Source organism: Mizuhopecten yessoensis, unplaced genomic scaffold (genome assembly GCF_002113885.1).
Source record: "Mizuhopecten yessoensis strain PY_sf001 unplaced genomic scaffold, ASM211388v2 scaffold11041, whole genome shotgun sequence".
NCBI lineage: Eukaryota > Metazoa > Mollusca > Bivalvia > Pectinida > Pectinidae > Mizuhopecten > Mizuhopecten yessoensis.
Genome location: NW_018408849.1, coordinates 659,154 through 680,738, shown reverse-complemented (window position 1 = coordinate 680,738; position 21,585 = coordinate 659,154). Strand labels below are relative to the sequence as shown.

General features: G+C 36.8%; 1 protein-coding gene across 2 annotated transcripts in view; it reads right to left on the bottom strand.

The window, feature by feature from the left end:
* Positions 1-1,681: 1,681 nt before the first annotated feature.
* LOC110464915 overlaps positions 1,682-21,585 on the bottom strand; it is a 27,883-nt gene continuing 7,979 nt past the window's right edge. Inside the window, exons 1-3 of one of the 2 annotated variants that reach the window (XM_021520391.1) lie at positions 20,393-20,600; positions 10,420-10,497; positions 1,682-3,525 (exon numbers count right to left, since the gene is read on the bottom strand). In XM_021520391.1, coding sequence (XP_021376066.1) covers positions 2,132-3,525; positions 10,420-10,468 — 1,443 coding nt within the window. In that variant the 5' untranslated portion in view covers positions 10,469-10,497; positions 20,393-20,600 and the 3' untranslated portion in view covers positions 1,682-2,131. Of the gene's footprint in view, positions 3,526-10,419; positions 10,498-20,392; positions 20,601-21,585 lie in introns of those variants that run through there. The other variant, XM_021520390.1, reaches the window with a different exon arrangement.

Genomic DNA, 21,585 nt, shown 5'->3' with positions numbered 1-21,585 from the left:
AAATATTAATTTAAGCCTGGACAGCTTCGGCCTATGATATTGGTTCGGCCCGTAAAACACATAAATCGTCGTGAGATTGGCGGGAAAATCCGATTCCAACATGGGCCGAACCTACCCGACTGCCTGTCCGAACTTACCAAATGGGGACTCTTTCGGCCATTCAATCTTCCGACAGGAAAAGATAAATAATTCTTCAAATACGGACGTGTTTACATAAAGAAATGCTATACTGCCCAAAACGACTTAAGTAAGCTTGTCATATCTCATTTTGAAATCAATAAATATCAGAGATTAATAAGAGCTTCGCCGTGTTTATACAGTCTGTTCATATCACACCGGGTACATACAATGCAATCACCATGATATCGTTTGTTCTTGTAACATTGTTTTATGCTATATTGTCTTATTTGCATGCATGTATATTTCATTAACGCAACAATTTGCACCTAAACCTTTCAATTCAATGCTGTAGTTTATTTCAAAGGCAAACAAGTCAAGATATTGTTCTGTGTATAGAGAGGAACATTACATGATTTAAAGTACAAAACGTGATATAAAGGTCAATTTCTTCTTCAAGTTAATAGCCCCATTGAATATATGATGCTCATCAATTACAATATACAAATGCTTATATGATAATAAGTATAGTCTTTATTTAGACGTAAGTAATATTGTAGTATTAAAGAAAATTGATGACAAAAATAAATAAAGTAAATCTACTAAACATTCAAATATATCAATACCTTAAAGTTACAACATATCGAACTATCCCGCTGTCTTCGTCCTCGTACTATACCATGCGGAAATGAAAGTGCGCAAGTCAAAAACATAACACTGTAATGGAGCGTACGCATAGTTGATTCTGTAAATGAAAACAACCAAACACATTATATCGTACATGTAACACATTAATTCATTAAAGCTAAATGTGACACCTGACACCTCCTCAACTCGATGTAATCAACAGCAATTATCGTATTGTTCTTAAATCTCTCGATCGTCTTGTAAAGTCATACTGGCTCCTGTAAAAACATGAACCTGTGAAGCTGTCTTAGGTTGTGATTTTAACTGTATAACTCTTTTATGCATGACCACGCTTTGTGACCAGTTTTCCGGTTTGCACTGTTGTCTGTGTTTGGGTGTACAAATCATTAAACGGACTCGCAGTAAGTACAGAATACTGTTAATCGACATTAATGAAGTTTGTTTTTTATTATAAACGACATGGTTTTGGCAGTCCGCACACTTTACAGTTTGAAGCTTTATCGTAAATTCTTTTTACCGATTTAGTCTACTCGCGAATGGCGAGATGTTGTACTGTTGCGTTTTATTTGCATCAAAGAATTAATAAGTGACAAAATGAAATTTGAACACTATGAAGTAGACAATGTTTTGATGTTGGATTTCCGCTTTAGAAACCAATATCTTACTTCGAGGTATCCGAGTTTTTCGACTTTTCAGGGTTCGAATTATCAAAGTTTTATTTACTAAGATAAAGAAGAAAACATCATGCCTTTCGAGTAAAGAAAGAGTTATGTAATTTAAGTTTCATTATATGTCGTAGTACTGTACAAAATATAATAAAAGGCAAATCTGCCTATATAAAATTTATCAGGATATTTATGTTTTAAAACTAACAAGCATTTCCTCTGTACATTGTGGATTTAGTTTTGATTAGCTAATGTACATATAAAATGGTTTTGGAGAAAGAGAAACATTCATAAAAAATGTGTTGAGAAATCAACTTTTGAAGTGAATCATCAGGTGAATTATATAGCATTTCCGAAGAAACAGAACCCAGGTGATATACGGTAAACTTGCGTTACAATTCCTACCTGGAATATGCACCTTGACACTTCTGAATGAATATATTATTTCATTTCCGCTTAATTCACAAAACATTCAGTATCAAGCTATGCTTTACCAAGTCTATCAATATTTTGAAAGTAAACAGATTCACAGTAAATACATTGTACCGTTTTCTCTAGAGACAGGCTATTTGAGGTGTCTGGTGATCGCCTTTTTTATGGTCTTACGGCAGCCTAACAATCGTCCTAATGAGCTAGCACAGTTTGTGTCTGCGTGTCATGCCGAGGATAAAATATAGCTATCAATAGAAAAATGGATGCTCTTAGAAATTCCTCCATCCCAATATAAATCTTATGAAAAGTTGTATATATAACGTAAAAATATGTAGGAGGTACCGAAAATTCCCGATTTTACTGCGTAGCCTGCATGAGTACATCTCAGCGAGGAACAACTGTGGATGCTGTTCACGTTGACCCTCTTCAATGGTCTTGTCTAACTGGTCAATGGCAGCCCGGAAATGAAGAGTGACAATTTCTTGTTGGTGCCTGTCTCCTTCCCCATTTTCATCATATATGTCTTTGTGTTTTAGTTCCTGAATCCGAGCTTTGCATACATAATAGAACAATCTCCGCACGTATTCGATTCCATCCCAATGGGCATCTATTTCGGCCAAGAAAATCTTAGCGACAACAACATGGCTCTTCTCAACTCTATGTAACTCGTTGACTACGCCTCTGTGACTGAATCCAAGTAGAAAAAACGCAGATCGTAGCAAGAGCATTTTTTTCCAGAAAACTGCCCCTTCATCCGGGACTGGAAGGTTCTGCAGGAAACGTCTGGTTACATCGAGAATTCTATCTATATCATTCGACGTTGGGCGTTCTACCTGCATGCAAAGGAAATGAATATGGATGTATAACATATTGTACACATACTGGACGTTTTGTTCTATCTGGAATGCGGCCGCTTGTGCTTGAGCCATACATCTACGTCCCGTTTCCATGTCGTTCGCCATACCATGTGCAATTGCCAATCGCGAGTAATAGGCAACTTCTGTAAGTGAGGTGTTTGACGTTTCTGGAATGATAGCTTTAAGGCTCTCGAACAGGTTGTGAGTAGGAAACTTTCCCAAAAAATCCGGAGCTTTTGTGTCGATGAGAACACAGAGGCAGTCTGCATAACGGTCAGCGGCACGCATTTTCCCTTTAGCATCATTGGCATCTTCATATTTGATCCTATGTCGTTCCGATGTTTCTAAAAACAACTGATGTGGTTGTTTGAACACTTGGTCATGAAAACATACTTTCAAACGCAGAAAGTAATCTTGCCTTTTACATTCGGTTCGACGAGGGCCAACGGTTAGGTGATATTGCCAAAAATGTTTTGATATTTCCGTTGATAAAATGTCATAGCCAGAACTATATAGCGCCAACCAAAAGGACGAGAACGAGCAGTTAAGAGGAATGTTCGGTAATAGAATATTCCACATCTCTTCCCGACTTGATCCTCCTCTGATGTTAGCCCTGATCAGCTCAGAGATAAATTGGTTACAATCTCCATGATTGAGCAATGCTGTTGCTATCGCGATAGCATCAACGGTTTTTCTGAGCTTCAGACTGAAGTCTTCGATGACTCGTCTTTCAATGCAATTGGTGCTTGCAAAGGTGCATAATGCTGAATGGTCATGTATCTCGTCGACTGCTACTTCCTGGGATTCTAATCAAGAAAGAAAAAAACCCAATAGTTATTAAGTTAAATTAGCACGAGGTTACCCGATAACTAAATTTCACAACTTGAATATCAGAATACCTAATAATTGAATTTATATTTTTTCGTCAAAAAGCCATATGAGCATTCATTAGCAGATTTAATTTATAAACATTTGATACTCCACAACAGTTTGGAATAAACATTTATTCATATTTTAATCAATACAAAAATTGGAATAAACATTTATTCATATTTCAATCAATACAAAAATTGGAATAAACCTTTATTCATATTTTAATCAATACAAAAATTAAAAGGATTATTGTCATTGATTGGATATTGTTCATATTGCGATCAAAAATATATATAAATAATCACATACAATGTAATGATATTGGAATAATTAGTTCTTTATGGACATCATATTATAATATTTTTTCCCAAGACATGTGAAGGTCCTGGCAAATTCATGGAATTTATATCCCCCGCTTGCAAGACATATTGTAGGTTAACATTTTTGAGGTTAGGTTTAAACATGTGAGTATCGTGCTGTTGAGATATAATGTAAAGCTTGAAACATGAAAAAAGCCCTACAACTCATTGATTATCCGTAAATATACACAAATCACATCGGTTGGCAAAGTTAGCATGAGTCGGATGTAAATACAGAATTTGGTTAAAACATCTGAACAATATCTACATCAATTATCACATGAAAACCAAAGAGTGCCAAAGATGGGTGGAAAGACAGAGGAACACAAACATTGTTATCAAGTGTGAAGGATTTGGCTAATATTTGATAGAATTATTACCGGTAAGCAGAAACTGGTCATCGAACTTGGCTGAGCCCTTTAGGCATTTAATCCTGTGACCAAGTTTGAAGAAAATTGGTTAACATTTATTGTAGTTATTGCACGAAAACAAAGCGCGGCAGTAAATGACGTTTTTTCTTATTCAGGGGTCGATAACTCCGCTAAATTTGGTTACCTAAAAGTGGTCATCGAAGTTGGCCAAGCCCTTAAGGCATCTAACCCTGTGACCAAGTTTGAAGAAAATCGGTAAACGCTTTTTGTAGTTATTGCACGGAAACGAAGCGTGACAGACAGACAGACAGACAGACAGACAGACAGACAGACAGACAGACAGACAGACAGACAAACCCACATTAATATCCCCCGTTTCGGTGAAAGCGGGGGATAATACAAATGAAATGATTTTCATTCATCAAAGACACGTTCTTAATCCCGTAATTCGTTTTAATGTTTGATGACAAGGGTGTAGAGCCACTCAGTAGGATGCCAATCTTATTCTAAATGGTAATAGGATGGCTGATGTATCAACTTCAGGATGGATCTTATAAACGTTTTCATATATAAGATATTTCATGAAAGATATATCATACCTGTTATAATATAAATACTGTATACGACTTTTCAACAAATATTAGCTTAAAAGATTGTTTTTCCTATTAGAAACTTCAAATATATAAAATATCTTAATAAAAAAACTAATGACATTCTTAATGTGTCGGACGTGTGTATTGTACGTCCTTTCATAGAATTTTGATATAAAACAACCTTTACAAATTGAAGACATCCTCCTATACCTCTATGAAACACATGACTTGCCTCACTTCATAAATAAATGTTTAGGTAGCAGTGTACAATAGAAATGGCTTGACCCTAAAAATAAAGGACATGTCTCGTAACATGGATAGTGAATTCAACCTGCACAACACACCTACATAGATATACATATTTATAAACTACATTTTGATTTCATTTTGTTTAGAAGACTGATTTGTTTTCAAAAACTGTGTCTCCCCAGATTTGGGACTTGTGAAAACCATGGTTACCACATTAAAAAAACACCAAAATATGCAAATTAGATATCGCCTTCTCGGAAACAAAATTACTCACGTTTTAGCATAGGTCATTCCGGTGAATTTTTGTAAATGCCCAAAATTGTAGTCTCAAACCGAATTCGAATTTCTTTTTTGAAAACTTATGAAGCCACATAATCCACTTCATCATGTATATGCCTTTTTTAGTGCTGATGTTTTTTAATGATACATGATCTATTGCAGTGGTTATTCATTGTATAAAAATATCACTCATGGCAATCGTGCGCTACTCTACACTGCTACCTTAGTTGGCTTGCCATATTATGAGCTTCTTTATTAGAACTTATACATGATCTAAATTGATATTAAAATCTTGTATATATCTAAACCATACCCATGTTATTGATAATATTCGTGATCTTTATTGTCTAATATTACAAATAAAGATACAAATGAAAAGTTGTCAAGATAAATTCGACATTTTGTTAATATTCATTTGCCTAGAAGACTGGTCCATCAAAATTAAGATGCTATCGGTGTACAAAGTATTATGACGTGGACAAACTATGGAGTAGCTGGATTAAAATGAAAGTTCAGTGCTGATTGTAGGGCGATTGATGACGTCATAATATCAATCTGTGACAGAATGTAATTGCATTCAATTGTTACAATGAAGAACGCTATTGAATTTAAATTGTATTTAACTTTCATTTTAATATGATTCGGTGTCCATTGGTTGTTTTGTTAAACATCAGGTCAAATGCTTATCATACCAAACCGATGCCAAAACAAAAAGATTCAGCATCGTCCATGTTTACGTCATACTGGGATTTAAGCATGAATTGTAATATATACATATAGCATGAATAGGAATAAATATATATTAAAAAATGACTCCAGAATAGAAGTATGTCAAAAGGCCAGAACGTAAGGGAGGCTTAACTGTAACAAAGGACGGAAGATTGAATCAATATCAGAGAAAGGAAGATTAGACACAACAAGAGGCCCATGGGCCTTAAAGGTCACCTGATATATTTATACAGAGAGTTGATTTTTGTTTTTAACATGAACATAAATATTATTCAAAGTGACAAAAAACAATAAAACCACCTTATTCAATATCTAGCATACAGATTTAAGACTGAAATGTATTTGAAACTACCACCTCTGATTCTAAACAAGGAAAATAACGAAATTTTAGCACGCTGACTCCTTTGGGCCCCAACCTACAGCCCTTGGGGGCAGGGCTGGCTCAAAATTTTCAAAGTATCAAACTGTCAACACAGGGTTATAATTCCAATCAAGTTATTAACATGTAATATGCATTTGCCATTATAAACCATAAATTTTGCCCCCCCCCCCTCCTTCCCCAGGGGTAAACGTGAGACCCTAAGGTCATGAAATTCACAATTTTGGTAGAGCATCTTAAGGCCCTTCCATCTATAAAGAGTGTTTGATTCTACCATATCTGGGTATTGAGAAGATTTTTGAAAATTCAGTCAATTCGACCCTTTTTGACCCCACCAAACTGCTATCCAATACTGATAATGCTAACCCAAATTGAATTATTTCCAATGGAAATTAAACAAATGTTGGGCCAAAATGTGATTACCCTATATAAACTATAGTAAAGTTTACCCTCTCCCAAGGGGGAAACATCAGACCCCAGGGTCATAAAATTCACAATTTTGGTAGAGCACTTTAAGACCCTTCCATCTATGAAGTGTGTGTGATTCTACTATACCTGGGTATTGAGAAGAAGATTTTTGAAGTTTCAGTCAATTTGACCCTTTTTGGCCCCACCCATCAGCCCCGGGGTCAGTCAGGGCTGATATGTGCATACCATCAAACTGCTATCCAATACTGATAATGCTTACCCAAATTGAATTACTTCCAATGGAAATTAAACAAAGTTTGGTCCAAAATGTGATTTCCCTATATAAACTATAGTAAAGTTTACACCCTCCTCAGGGGGAAACGTGAGACCCCAGGGTCAAGAAATTCACAATTTTTTCAAGCACCTCTAGACCCTTCCGTCTATGAAGAGTATTTGATTCTACCATATCTGGGTCTTGAGAAGAAGATTTTTGAAATTTCAGTCAATTCGACCCTTTTTGACCCCACCATCAGCCCCGGGGGGTCAATCAGGGCTGATGTGTGCATACCATCAAACTGCTATCCAATACTGATAATGCTAACCCAAATTGAATTACTTCCAATGGGAATTAAACAAATGTTGGTCCAAAATGTGATTTCCCTATATAAACTATAGTAAAGTTTACCCTCTCCCAAGGGGGAAACATCAAACCCCAGGGTCATAAAATTCACAATTTTGGTAGAGCATTTTAAGACCTTTCCATCTATGAAGAGTGTGTGATTCTACCATACCTGGGTATTGAGAAGAAGATTTTTGAAGTTTCAGTCAAATTGAATTACTTCCAATGGAAATTTAACAAATTTTGGTCCAAAATGTGATTTCCCTATATAAACTATAGTAAAGTTTACCCCCTCCTCAGGGGGAAACGTGAGACCCCAGGGTCAAGAAATTCAATTTTTTAAAGCACCTCTAGACCCTTCCATATATGAAGAGTATTTGATTCTACCATATCTGGGTCTTGAGAAGAAGATTTTTGAAATTTTAGTCAATTTGACCCTTTTTGGCCCCGCCCCTCACGCCTCTTAAGACTGTGGACCAAATCAGCCACTATTGTTGTTGACCTTTGGCCATGGTAGGTTTCTGCAAAATTTCATTGAAATTGGTTCAGGGGTTTTGGAGAAGAAGTCGAAAATGTAAATTGTTAACGGACGCACGCCGGACGACGGACGACGACGGACAAAAGGCGATCGCAATAGGTCACTAGAGACTTTGTCCTAATTCCGAATTATGCCTGGTAAGCCAAAAGAATGTATTAAAGCTAGAAGGTTATGGAAATTTAAGACAAGGACAAAAGAAGAATTAAAGACGGACAATTAGATGACAGAATAAAAAAGGAGCAAACAGAAGATACAAAGCATTTTACTGTTTCTTATTATATCGCTCTTGGAATAACAAAATCTTGAGATCAGTTTATAGGCCGTCACACAAATTAATGAATATATATAGACATAATAGCAACACACAAATCAGTTCTAGCTAAAACGTATAAACAAATCTGCTCAAGATATAACCTCTATAGGAGACAACCTGTGTTAATATATCACACTGAAACCGTATAGTAAAGAGCATGTAGCCATACGCATATCAAGACACAACATGGTACAGACTTTTGTATCAAAACCTGACATGGACAATGGTAGGCATTTCAGACAAGTAAATAACCAAATATTTGCAAATATGAATTGAACTGAAAGATGAACTCATCATGATTATATATACAGAGAACGGAATCTTTCCACTAAGACATTTACCAGGAGAAAACATAACCCCCACAAATTAGCATGTCTTGGCTAATTTCCTTTTTCAGAAATAGAGCGTGAATATTGGTCAGATGGCGCTATTTTTTAAGTTTTTTAAGCGCTAAGTTTAATGAGTTCGAAAAGGTAGAGAGACATTACTGTGGAAATAACCTAACTCTCTAATAGAGACGGAAGATCTTGATTATTTAATCAAATATATTTATGAGGTTAAAGCATACAAACAACACGAAAATAACAAAGATAATAAACCCAGGTGTTCCGGAAAGGTAAATATATTTCATATCTAATTAATGTCACATCCGCACATCGACAACTCGGGTGGTGACAACAACACCAAAATAGGCACACCATTGATGAAATCAAAAACATATAGCATGTTTCCCTGCGCAATCATGATGTCGACCGTAAAACTTGTCTACAGTATTCATCAACCTTTACATTCAGAAGCCCTGTGTTATAAGTTTGTCTGTCAGCAGCCGACATGTATCACGGAAGTCATAATAGTCGGAGCAAGCGAATTAACTGCGAAATGTAGAAACCGTAAGAAGGTGAACATCGTCCCACCTATCTTACAACTTAGTATTTAGCCGCTCTTGTAGATTTTTTATGTAAGTTAAGATAGAGGCATGTGGCAAAAGTAGACGAGTCTGTATCTTTGTTTTTGATTCCAAGCTCTGGGGGAATATATGATCGTGTTGGTCTATACATTTCCTGTTAAATACAACTTTTATTATTTTACAACGATTATGAATGAAGTTATTTCAACCTATATTAATCACTCTTGTTGACCCAGATGTTAGCGCACAAAGGGCTTTATGTTGGAGGAACCGGAGTACCCGGAAAACCCCCACGTGATCAGACAAGTGATTCCATACCATTTCATGTCCGATGTATGAAAGGCAACTGCGATATACACTGTGCCAAGCGACCACCTAAATGTTCTTGATATTCAATGACAGGACATCGCTAATATATCTGAATGCGAAAATAAAGGATTCAGCTAGTTTTTCTGTAATCAATCCTGATATGCTTTAAATAAATTTAGCTTCATATGAAACAAATATCGGCCAGAAGAGGGACACAGTTTGTTTCCATCTGTATGCCTACAGTATGCCGGAAAGTCTTGCCAACGAACTCAACAAAGACATTGTCATCCGAGAACTCAATAATTTTCACAATGTCGTTCTCAGTATATTTCATTTTGGTCTTTGTTGTCCTTTTTACAAAATATGTTCCAAAACGATTAACAAGAACATATTTATATCGCCGTTCGCATTTCTTTTAAAAGAAGATAAAGCTAACAATAATCGTTCTTTCTTGCCAGAAGGCTAGCGCGAGGGGCTTAATGTGGGAGGAAACCGCAGTTCCCAAAGAAAAACCCACGTGGTCGGGCAGATGACCAATACAATTCACGTCCAGTAGGGGAATCGAACCCCGGTCGCATTGGTTGAAGGCGAGTGCGTTATTCACTGCGCCATCCGACCACCCGAAAAGGAACCTCTCACAACAAAAAGAAACGAATGCATTGATTTAATTTGGTAAAAGGTTCTGCAGTGCAAAGGGTCAAATGGTTTGATTGAAGAAACATTTTTAGGAGAATTTGTTCAAAAGATAATTTAAATGGTTTAAAATCCACATACCGTTTGTTACTCCACTTCTTGAGTATACAATTTCACAGTGCGACTGCATCTCGGAATTACTGGTAGGTATTGGATTATCTGAAAGATTGTTAAACAGAAACATGATAAGCTAGTATTTCGTCTTTCAAAAAGACCATCAGAAAATATGTAGGAAGGGTTTCCGTTGTTATTGAGCAAGCCCAGTTTTGTTGCTAGCAGATACTGTTATACTGCTTGCAGATGAAATATCAGTTATTAGATTTCTGACACAACTACATACTTATCATGCAGATCATTGAGTGTGGTTTGGCAATCAGGACTAGGATATACAAACATTTCCTTTATTTTCATTTTAGATTTGCTCCACTCTGAAAGTGAATCCAATTCGACATGCACTCCTTTAGCCCATTGTCTGGCGAAGTCTCCCACAGAATCGAGAAGCATCTTAAAATTTACCTTCCAATTGACAGTAGGAGTCTAACGACACTCAGGGACTCTCCATGCAAAGCTTTTGTGGCTTCGCGTTATGCATAATGATTATATTGTCTGTTATTACAGGTCCGGCTGGACAATCGTTGTGTGGGGACGAGGAACTAGAACATGCTGAGGGAGGAGTTATTTTACGGTCATATAAATTCAACTTCTGTAGCGGTAGCAATATATGTGTTCCTAATCTATCATCCAGATGCCATTATTTGTTATTTGATGGTGGAATTCTTTTTTAAGACATCTTTACCGTTTAGCACAGGGACATAAACATTCCCAATTTATTTTGATTTTTTTAAAATTTAATTTGCTTGTTGCAAACGACCTTCTAGTTCTTTAATTGTAACACCTGTTCCCTGTGGCTATTTTGGACCATTGACCGTACAGGTATAGCAGTGACCCTTTAATTGATGCTGGATATGTTATCAATTAGTGTCGACTATGTATGTCACACCCAGTTTGTAAACCATTTGAGGGGAGTAGGTAGTGTACAACTCTACTATATAGTCATCTGTCAAGAAATACTGATATCAATTCAGTTAAAGGCTCGTTACAATGGAGATAACCTGGTCTGTGATACTGACCACTGTGTAACTGGCTAGGGGATACTAGTTTGTCTTCTGATTCATACAAACTAGGCCAGTGGTGCTCAAGACCAAAATGCTTGACTGATTTTAACATCTTTAATATGTTTACCATGCACAGAAAGAACTCCCAACAGAAAACATAAACAAAAGAAGTATATACAGATTAATTATGTTTTCACTCAAATCAGTTAATTTCTTTCATTAATCCATTTCTAGGTTAATAATTAGTTGAGATGTTTTTTTTCTGTAACTTTTGTGTTATCTACTGGACAGATAATGAGTTTGATTAATTGACAGACTTAATTGCCTTCACGCAAGGTGTTCAAGATCAGGTACAGCCCATCAGTATCGCATGTGACCACAGGTGAATGGTCAGTGCACGGGTGGTCATTGTCCATATATTCTCAGGTAGATATCATCTTGAAAAGAAAAGTGTGTGTCAGCGAGTGGTTAAATTTCCCTAACAACCATCTTCAAATCCGCAAGGGGCAATTCGTTTCTGTATTACCAGGCCAGTTGTAAACCTGCTACTTTGGTGTGGGGAACACATGTACAATAGACCAAGAGTACCTGACACGTGTAGATATATAACAAAGAAATCGAAACCAGAATTACTCTATATTTTCTATAAAACGAACTTAAATTATTAAACATTGGTGACAGGGTGTTAGTTAAGATACTTGCCTTTGAGGGAAAACATAAACTAACCAACAAGTGGGAGGAGGACCCATATATTGTTACTGGACAGCCTAATGCAGACATACCAGCCTATACAGTTAGGAAGGAGAACGGAGAAGGACGGATTAGGACATTGCACAGAAACCTCCTTCTGCCTATTGGATGTATAGATACCAGGCAAAGGCAACCAATCCCGACTCCCAGGAAACCAAAACCGACTCCAAGGAAGTTGAGATCCAGACTCAGGCATGGACCTTCATGTGATGAAGGGTCAACCTCGTCATCTTCAGAGGAGGGGGAAGTGCTGATAGTAGGGGCTGATGTCCAATCCGACATCGACTCCGGNGGTTTCCTAATTCCTGGCTCTGTGCCATACACAGGTGCGTGATATGTACATTTTAAGTAATTTATATTTCCATGAAAGTTATATTCTAACTTTAGTTGTTAAAGTTAGGTTTATCATTTTCTTTCTTATTTCTTTTGGATTAATTGGTCATTAGATTACTATGTAACTATTTGTAATGATATATAATTGAGAAACAATAATTGTAAAATTATTGTAAAGTAATTGCCATGTATGCTGTGTAATTGTAACGGTATGAATTAGTAGGCAGTACAGTAATTAGTTTGTAAGAGTTATGTCCCTTTAGTATATGTATTGTACTTGTGATTCGTTGTGCTAAATGTAGTCTTTTGTGTTTGTTTACAGAGTGTAATGTATATGTATCTACCTATACACTAGGATATTGAACCATGTTATATCTGTGCTGTGGAAATGGAATAAACATAAATCTTAAAGAACTCTTGGTTATTTGTAAAACCACCCCGCTACATTGGAGCCTCCAGTGAGGAAATCAGCGCAGATATTGTTTGTACCAGAGCCTGTGCCTTTAACATGCGCAGAACGTGACCACGTATGTGTGCTTCCGGTTGTGACCGACCCGGTCAAGGTCGCTTGTTCCAAGCGCTCCTGTGATGGAGATATATTTCTTCAGTGTGTTTGTGTTCGCTGATTCCAATCATTTTACGGATACTGACTTTCCCAAGATGGCGCCGCCCATGTTTCAAAAAAAGATTTGTTTGTGGATTTTATAAATGTAATATTCTCGGCAGAGGAGACCAGGTATTTATGAACTGTTTTTACCACTATCATTCAGGGATATTCCGGAATTAAAGACATTGACTTTCATAAAACAACAACATTATTTTCTTTTGTATTCTGTAATTTTGTCACCTTTACGTGTGAAGTATTTGTAGGTGACTATATATACCATGCATGAGTTAGAAAGATGAAATGTTGAATTAGCATGTCCTATTTATTTATGATAATGAGGTTGTAGGTTTGTTTCGTTTTTTGTCTGTACATTGATTCTTTGGTTAACTTTATTGATATGTGAATACATTCATAAAAAATAAACCATAGGTGGATTTTTTTTCATAAATTATTTTGCATAGATTTTTTTTTCTGATATACGTTAAATATTGTTTTGATTTTTTTCTCCGATATATTTTTTTTTCTCCTTTTACATTTAAACTTTGCACAATACTAACACTGTGTTTTCTTAGTGACATTTGACATGACTGTGACTTAGTTTGGCAGTTTTTGTGCATTTGTGATATTTTCTGAGCAGGTTTACTTAATTGTGATTTGGTTGAATCTGTTGATTTATTGAACTTATTCAGTTGTGTTTTTTTTTATTTTATTTGGTATTTGCCTGTGTCATATGATACTGTGATAATGTAGCTGTGATATTACTGCGGTTTGCCTGGGTATATTTTATAGTGCCTTTATTGTGTGTTTGTCTGTTGTTTGTGTCATTGTATTTGTTTCTGGGCTTTTCTGTTTACATGTGTATTAGTATAGATTCACTGCATTGAATGTTTGTTAATTTTTAGATTTGAACTTTTATTTTTCAGCATCAAATTTGTTTATTTTTTCTTACTTCTGCTATTAGTATCATTATACTTGTAATTATTAATGCTCATTGTTTATTTCTGTGCNTTCCTTACCATTACGATAGGAAGGGAATTGTCAAGGTCCACGTCACAAACTTATCCACATCCACAGTGACTATACAACCCCGAGCTCTTCTCTGTGAGATGCAGCCTATTACAGTGGAGGATATCACCAAGGAGATAGATGTGAATTCTTCAGTGGATGTACTGGAGAAGGTAGAGCTTTGCACAGAGGGATTGTCAGAAGATGAGATTTCTAAAGGGAGGAAATTCTTAGAGCAACATCGCCATATCTTCTCTACTGGTGATACAGATATAGGACATGCATCGTTAGTGACCCACAGGATTGAACTTACGAATGAAATACCCTTCAAACAGAGATGTCGACGCATTCCGCCGTCAATGTTTGATGAAGTAAGGACACATCTTCATCAGTTACTTGCTGCTGGAGTCATACGTTGCTCACATTCCCCATGGTCATAAAACGTTGTACTTGTTCGAAAGAAGAATGGAAAGCTCCGCCTTTGTGTTGACTATCGTCAATTAAATGAGAGGACTGTAAAAGACGCGTATGCCTTACCACGCATAGATGAGACATTGGACTCGCTTGCTGGTAATAAATTCTTCTCAGTTGTGGATATGAAGTCTGGATATCACCAGGTAGAACTGTATCCAGAACATAAGGACCGTACAGCCTTTACTGTAGGACCGTTAGGGTTCTATGAGTACACCCGTATGCCCTTTGGATTGGCGAATGCCCCTGCAACATATCAACGGCTGATGGAAGAGGCATTGCAGGGACTGCATACAAAGATTTGCTTTGTTTACATCGATGATGTGATCATTTTCTCAGGAACTTTTGAGGAGCACCTACAACGCCTGGAAGTGATTTTTAAACGCTTAGAGGATTGTGGTATGAAACTTGCACCAGACAAGTGTTCTTTATTCCGTCGCAAGGTAAAATATGTGGGACATATTGTTTCAGAACATGGAATAGAGCCGGATCCCGAGAAGATTGAGAAAGTGACAACATGGCCACGTCCTGAGAATTCAGATGAAGTGAGAAAGTTCTTAGGATTTGTTGGATACTATCGTCGCTTTATCAAGAATTTCTCCCGCATAGCCCGGCCTCTTACCAACATTATGACACCACCTGAAAAGAAGAAAGGACGGAAGTGTAAGAGTCAGGACCAGGATCTACATCCATGGATATGGGAAGAGGACCAAGAAGACGCCTTTCAGGAGCTCAAGACATGTCTCACCGGACCACCCATAGTTAGTTATCCCGACTTTTCGAAACCTTTTGTTCTACACACTGATGCCTCTGGATTGGGATTAGGGGCCATACTATACCAGTATCAGGATAATGTCAAGCGTGTGATAGCATATGCCAGTCGAGGATTAACTAAAGCTGAGAGACGTTACCCAGCACACAAAATGGAGTTCCTCGCTTTGAAATGGGCAGTAACGGACAAGTTCTCAGACTACCTCATCGCTTGCCCTTTTACTGTCATCACAGACAACAATCCTTTGACGTATGTGTTGTCCTCTGCTAAGCTTGATGCCACTTCACAGAGATGGATAGCAGCCTTGGCTAATTATGACTTTGATATCCAGTACAGACCTGGTATCAACAATGCTGATGCCGACAGCATGTCCCGACATCCTTCACTCAGCACAGATGATGATCCAGTGAAGATTTCCAAGGATGTTATCCAGGCACTCAGCAAGGGCATCAGTACTACTCCATACATAGAAACCATTGCTATGTCAGCACAGGTACCTCTGACTATGCCAGCTTCAGTTACCCAGCCTATTCTAGGATTACATGAGGAACAGATAAATGATCCACTTACGGGATACTGGATGCCACTTGTACAGTCTGGAAATAAACCACGTCGAGAGGATCTGCCTTGTTTACCTGGACATCAGGCTATGTTGAAGAATTTTGAGAAGCTGAAAATCAGAGATGGTGTATTGTGCCGTGACGTCAAGGAGGATATTGATGTCAAGACCCAGATTGTTCTACCAAAGTCCAGGATCTCTACTGTACTCACCATGTTGCATGATGACTTTGGCCATCAAGGACGCGACAGGACTTTATCCTTGGTTCGGGAGAGATTTTATTGGATTGGTATGACTAAGGATGTTGACGAGTGGGTAAAGAATTGTGCTAGATGTTTACTTAGGAAGACACCAGCTAGGATTTGTACACCCCTTGTGTCGATCAACACGCATCAACCATTAGAGCTTGTTTGCATGGACTTTCTCTCGTTGGAGACCTCTAAAGGTGGCATTGAAAACATCCTCGTTATGACAGATCATTTTACGAGATATGCCGTTGCTGTACCAACTAAAAACATGACAGCTCGAACAACTGCAGAAGTTTTCTTTAACCATTTCGTTGTACACTACGGATTACCTCACAGGATCCATTCTGACCAGGGACCAAACTTTGAGAGTAACCTGATGAAGGAGCTATGTAAAATCACCGGAGTGGAGAAATCACATACAACTCCATATCATCCGATGGGGAATGGACTCTGTGAGCGTTTCAACAGAACTTTACTTGGAATGTTGGGAACACTTTCATCAGACCAGAAACAGAACTGGAAAGCTCATGTCACCAGTATGGTTCATGCATATAACTGCACCTGTCAAGAGTCAACAGGACAAAGCCCATATTTTCTCATGTTTGGACGGAATCCTCGTTTACCAGTGGATCTTGCCTTTGGGATTGAAACAGGACCAAACATGAGCTCTATGCCAAAATATGTTGATGATTTGAGGCAACGACTGTTGTATGCTTATGATCTAGCAGCCAAACACTCTGCACAGGCTAAGAACAGACAGAAGAAACACTATGATAGCCGTGTCAGGGAGGCCGTGTTAAACATTGGTGACAGGGTGTTAGTTAAGATACTTGCCTTTGAGGGAAAACATAAACTAACCAACAAGTGGGAGGAGGACCCATATATTGTTACTGGACAGCCTAATGCAGACATACCAGCCTATACAGTTAGGAAGGAGAACGGAGAAGGACGGATTAGGACATTGCACAGAAACCTCCTTCTGCCTATTGGATGTATAGATACCAGGCAAAGGCAACCAATCCCGACTCCCAGGAAACCAAAACCGACTCCAAGGAAGTTGAGATCCAGACTCAGGCATGGACCTTCATGTGATGAAGGGTCAACCTCGTCATCTTCAGAGGAGGGGGAAGTGCTGATAGTAGGGGCTGATGTCCAATCCGACATCGACTCCGGACCTACTACCAGCAGGGTCTCTGAAGATGAGCCTGAGAAATTGGAGCCGCAGCAACTGGAGGAAGAGTTAGCCACACCAGAGGACACTCCACACATCACACAGGAATCACCTGTTGCACCCCGAGGGTCGCAAAGGAATAGAGTGAAACCTGTATGGATGCGGAAAGGAGACTTTTCTATGATGCAACAGCAGCAGAAGCAGCAGCAGCAACAGCAGGATCCTGATTGGAAATCAAGGGCAAAGTTCCTAACAGAGTTGATTGGCAGAGGAACTCTGGAGGAGCAAGATGGAAGAATTGTGGCTACTTTTCTTAGTATTTTGTCGGGCAAGATCATCTAGACATTGTTCCATATTTTGGACTGTTACTTTCGGATTTGTGCTAAAGATTTGATTTATATTTTAACCAAGTCTATATATATGCCCATCTATTGTATAATTGATATTACATGATTTGCTAATTGTTACTGCTTCAGTATATCTCCTAGTCGAGGACGACATTTTTCGCAGAAGGGGAGAATGTAGCAGAGTCATATTTTATTGTATTTTATATTAATTAAACACTCTGTGTTATATTCTATGTTGTGCCCCGTATGTTATTTATATGTGTTGATATTATGACGTACATGTCCTGTGGTGTGATCCTTACCTGTGATGTCTACCTGTCTTTACCTGTATAGTATTCTATGGAGTGGTTATGTATGGTCCAGTATGTTATTGTTTATAGTCTATTTTCATTGGTCAGATATTTTGTATAGATTTCTGTTTCTATTGGTCAGCCTTAATATATTGGTCACTTTTGGCGGGATTTCATTGTGTCAGTTTTGTGAAAGATTTTGTAAGAGAGCAGACATGTTGATTTGGACACCGACACATACACCTTTTGACAGTAAGTTTTCTCTATTATCTAATATTAATAATTTCTCCATAGTTAAAGTTAATTTGGCTAGGGTTCTAGTTAATTTAAATATATTGGTAGTTTCTAAATAATTGTTAAATGGAATTTATTTATAATTATGTGAGGTTTAAAGAATTGACCAAGTAATATGTATTTCTTATATTTAGTGTATTTCATGTTTGAATCCTCATGACTATTATTACACTAGGAAGAACATTAATGTTTACTAAAGTATATATATCTGTATATTGACATTTACCATTTTTAATAGAATGGTTTTATTTTATTTATAGATCGAATAATTCAGTACTAAGTGCCTCGCTCTTTTGATGGCATCGGGTTCCTAATTCCTGGCTCTGTGCCATACACAGGTGCGTGATATGTACATTTTAAGTAATTTATATTTCCATGAAAGTTATATTCTAACTTTAGTTGTTAAAGTTAGGTTTATCATTTTCTTTCTTATTTCTTTTGGATTAATTGGTCATTAGATTACTATGTAACTATTTGTAATGATATATAATTGAGAAACAATAATTGTAAAATTATTGTAAAGTAATTGCCATGTATGCTGTGTAATTGTAACAGTATGAATTAGTAGGCAGTACAGTAATTAGTTTGTAAGAGTTATTTCCCTTTAGTATATGTATTGTACTTGTGATTCGTTGTGCTAAATGTAGTCTTTTGTGTTTGTTTACAGAGTGTAATGTATATTATCTACCTATACACTAGGTTATATCTGTGCTGTGGAATGGAATAAACATAAATCTTAAAGAACTCTTGGTTATTTGTAAAACCACCCCGCTACACATGTATTTGTTCAGTTGATTTTTTTAGTAGTATTTCGATATTATGAAGTACTTAGGTAAATGATTTTCCCTTTCCCTTTCAATTTGCATATATTGAAAGAACCCATTTCATTATAAATAATTATTGAAATATGTACTTCAGCCTTGTAAACTGTGGTAAACACTGTAGTACACTGGAGTTCACATCGTTGTGCACCAGAATTAACACTGTAACGCACGGAGTTAACACTGAAGTGAATGTTTTGTCTAGTGCACTCCCTTGTTCACTACGTGTGCACTACGAAGTGCACTAGATACCAAGGTAAGTTTGCTCCCAACTGTATACCTAAAGGTCAAGATTACATAAATCATTGTTTTGAACGAAAGCGTATATATCAAGCAATGCTTCTATTCATATCAACCACGACTGCCATCGCACACAATTCGCCCTTCGTGTGCACATATACACGCAAGTGTTTAATCGCCCAGTGTTTCCGTTCCTTTTGCACATGGTGTGCACATCGTTGTGGAATTCCACAACTGTACATACTGAGTCAATGGATGAGACATGCTCCTCAAAGCTTGATATCACTTACGACACAGAGCGACGCCATGATGTAACCACATACTAATTGTTAATGTACATCTGTTTTGTTATCATAGGTGAAGATCAAAGTTCAATTACAGGTCATGGTGTTTCCATCGTGGTATGCAATACAATGTCTTCTCATAATGTTCGAATTTGAACCTGTGCTCAGGATATATAGCTGGGATTGGAGGACGCAACACAGCAGGTTAAGATAAAGGTTCTAATATACACGACACATCACTTAATATAAGGAAATATACAAATACACACTCACAAACCGGTAAATAAATATACTGTATGTGCACAAATACACCCATAAAACCGTGAATATGTTTAAAAAGTACAACACTACAAACAGAAAATCAATTTAGATATAAAAAGAATATAATACAAGCACGAAAGTATACAAAAGTATGTTGTTGTAAATATAAAACAAATATCCATAAATACATACTATACAAATATGACAGATATGAAAGCAAACTTGCAAATGTAAAAAAAAAAAAACACGCAAGTTAGTAATCATATAAAACAATTTACATGTAATCAAATAGACACTACACAGATCTGCTCAACAATAAAAGTTATACACAATTGCCAACAGCACTAATTAGGACAAATATAAAGGTTACACAAATACACGTTGTAACAATATAGACATTGCACATTAAAACTATACACACATGTACAATATATGTAAACGTTGAACATAATTTGTATTTGCGTACGAGTATGAATTCCCTTTTACCTTGTGTATCGCCGTTATGGTGTACATTTTCTATTAAACTTTGATATTTGATCGCAGTCAGTATACTTGGCCACTGAACCTTGTTGTTCGAACAGTTCGTTCTATAATAGTCTCTCGAGGCGTCTATACATTAGTGGTAATCCTTGCCAAAACTCTTTACGTATGATAGATACTTTTAGAGAATTAAACCCGGATACAAGACGATACACTTGGCGTAGAAGAAATCCATGTAAACAGGCAAGATTAGACTTCATTTTTATATCCGATGGACTGCTCCTAAGTGTAACTGCTTCGTCTATTGAGCCAGGATATTGCTCGGACCATTCCATGTCAGTTATAAATTTAAGCTCCACCATATTTCAAAAGAGGAGGGGATATGGAAATTCAATAATTCATTACTTCAAGATTCAGAATATTTAAATGTCATTAGATCTCTAATTGTGAACATTAAAAAACAGTACGCAGTACCAATTTACAATGTGGACAATATTGAAGATGTTTCTTTGGAAGACCTGATGTTTGTAATTAATGATCAACTGTTTTGGAAAGTTTATTGTTAGAAATCAGAAGTAAGACTATTTCATACTCATGCTATGATAAAAACCAGTAACGATACAGAGAAAAACTTAATTGAAGATATTCAGGAATTAGAAAGGGGGCACTATCAAGTTATGTTGAGTTAAATGATATTGACATAAAAATGAGAGAACTAGAAAACTAAAGAAAACATTAAGTAATGGGTAATGTGATACGTTCCCGAACAAAATGGATAATTGAAGGAGAAAAGCCAACCAGGTACTTTTGTTGACTAGACTCTAGAAACTTCACCAGTAAAAATATTCCAAAGATAGAAAAAGGTGATGGTATATTGATTTTAGAACAGACAGAAATTCTAAATAAAACAAAACTTTTTTTATGAAAATTGGTACAAAAGAAATACTGCTTTACAGGATGTTAATTTAGAGGACTTGTTTGATCCATATGATATACCTAAATTATCTCCCCTGGAACCATTATCATTAGAAGGACAAATAACTATATCTGAAATGGCAAAAACGCTAGTGAAAATGAAAGATAATAAAAGTCCTGGTTCCGACGGCTTCTCTGTTGTATTTTTTAAAGTATTTTGGAAACAACTTGGACATTTCATTGTCAGGTCAATCAATTCTTTTTTTTTTTTTTTTTTTTTTTTT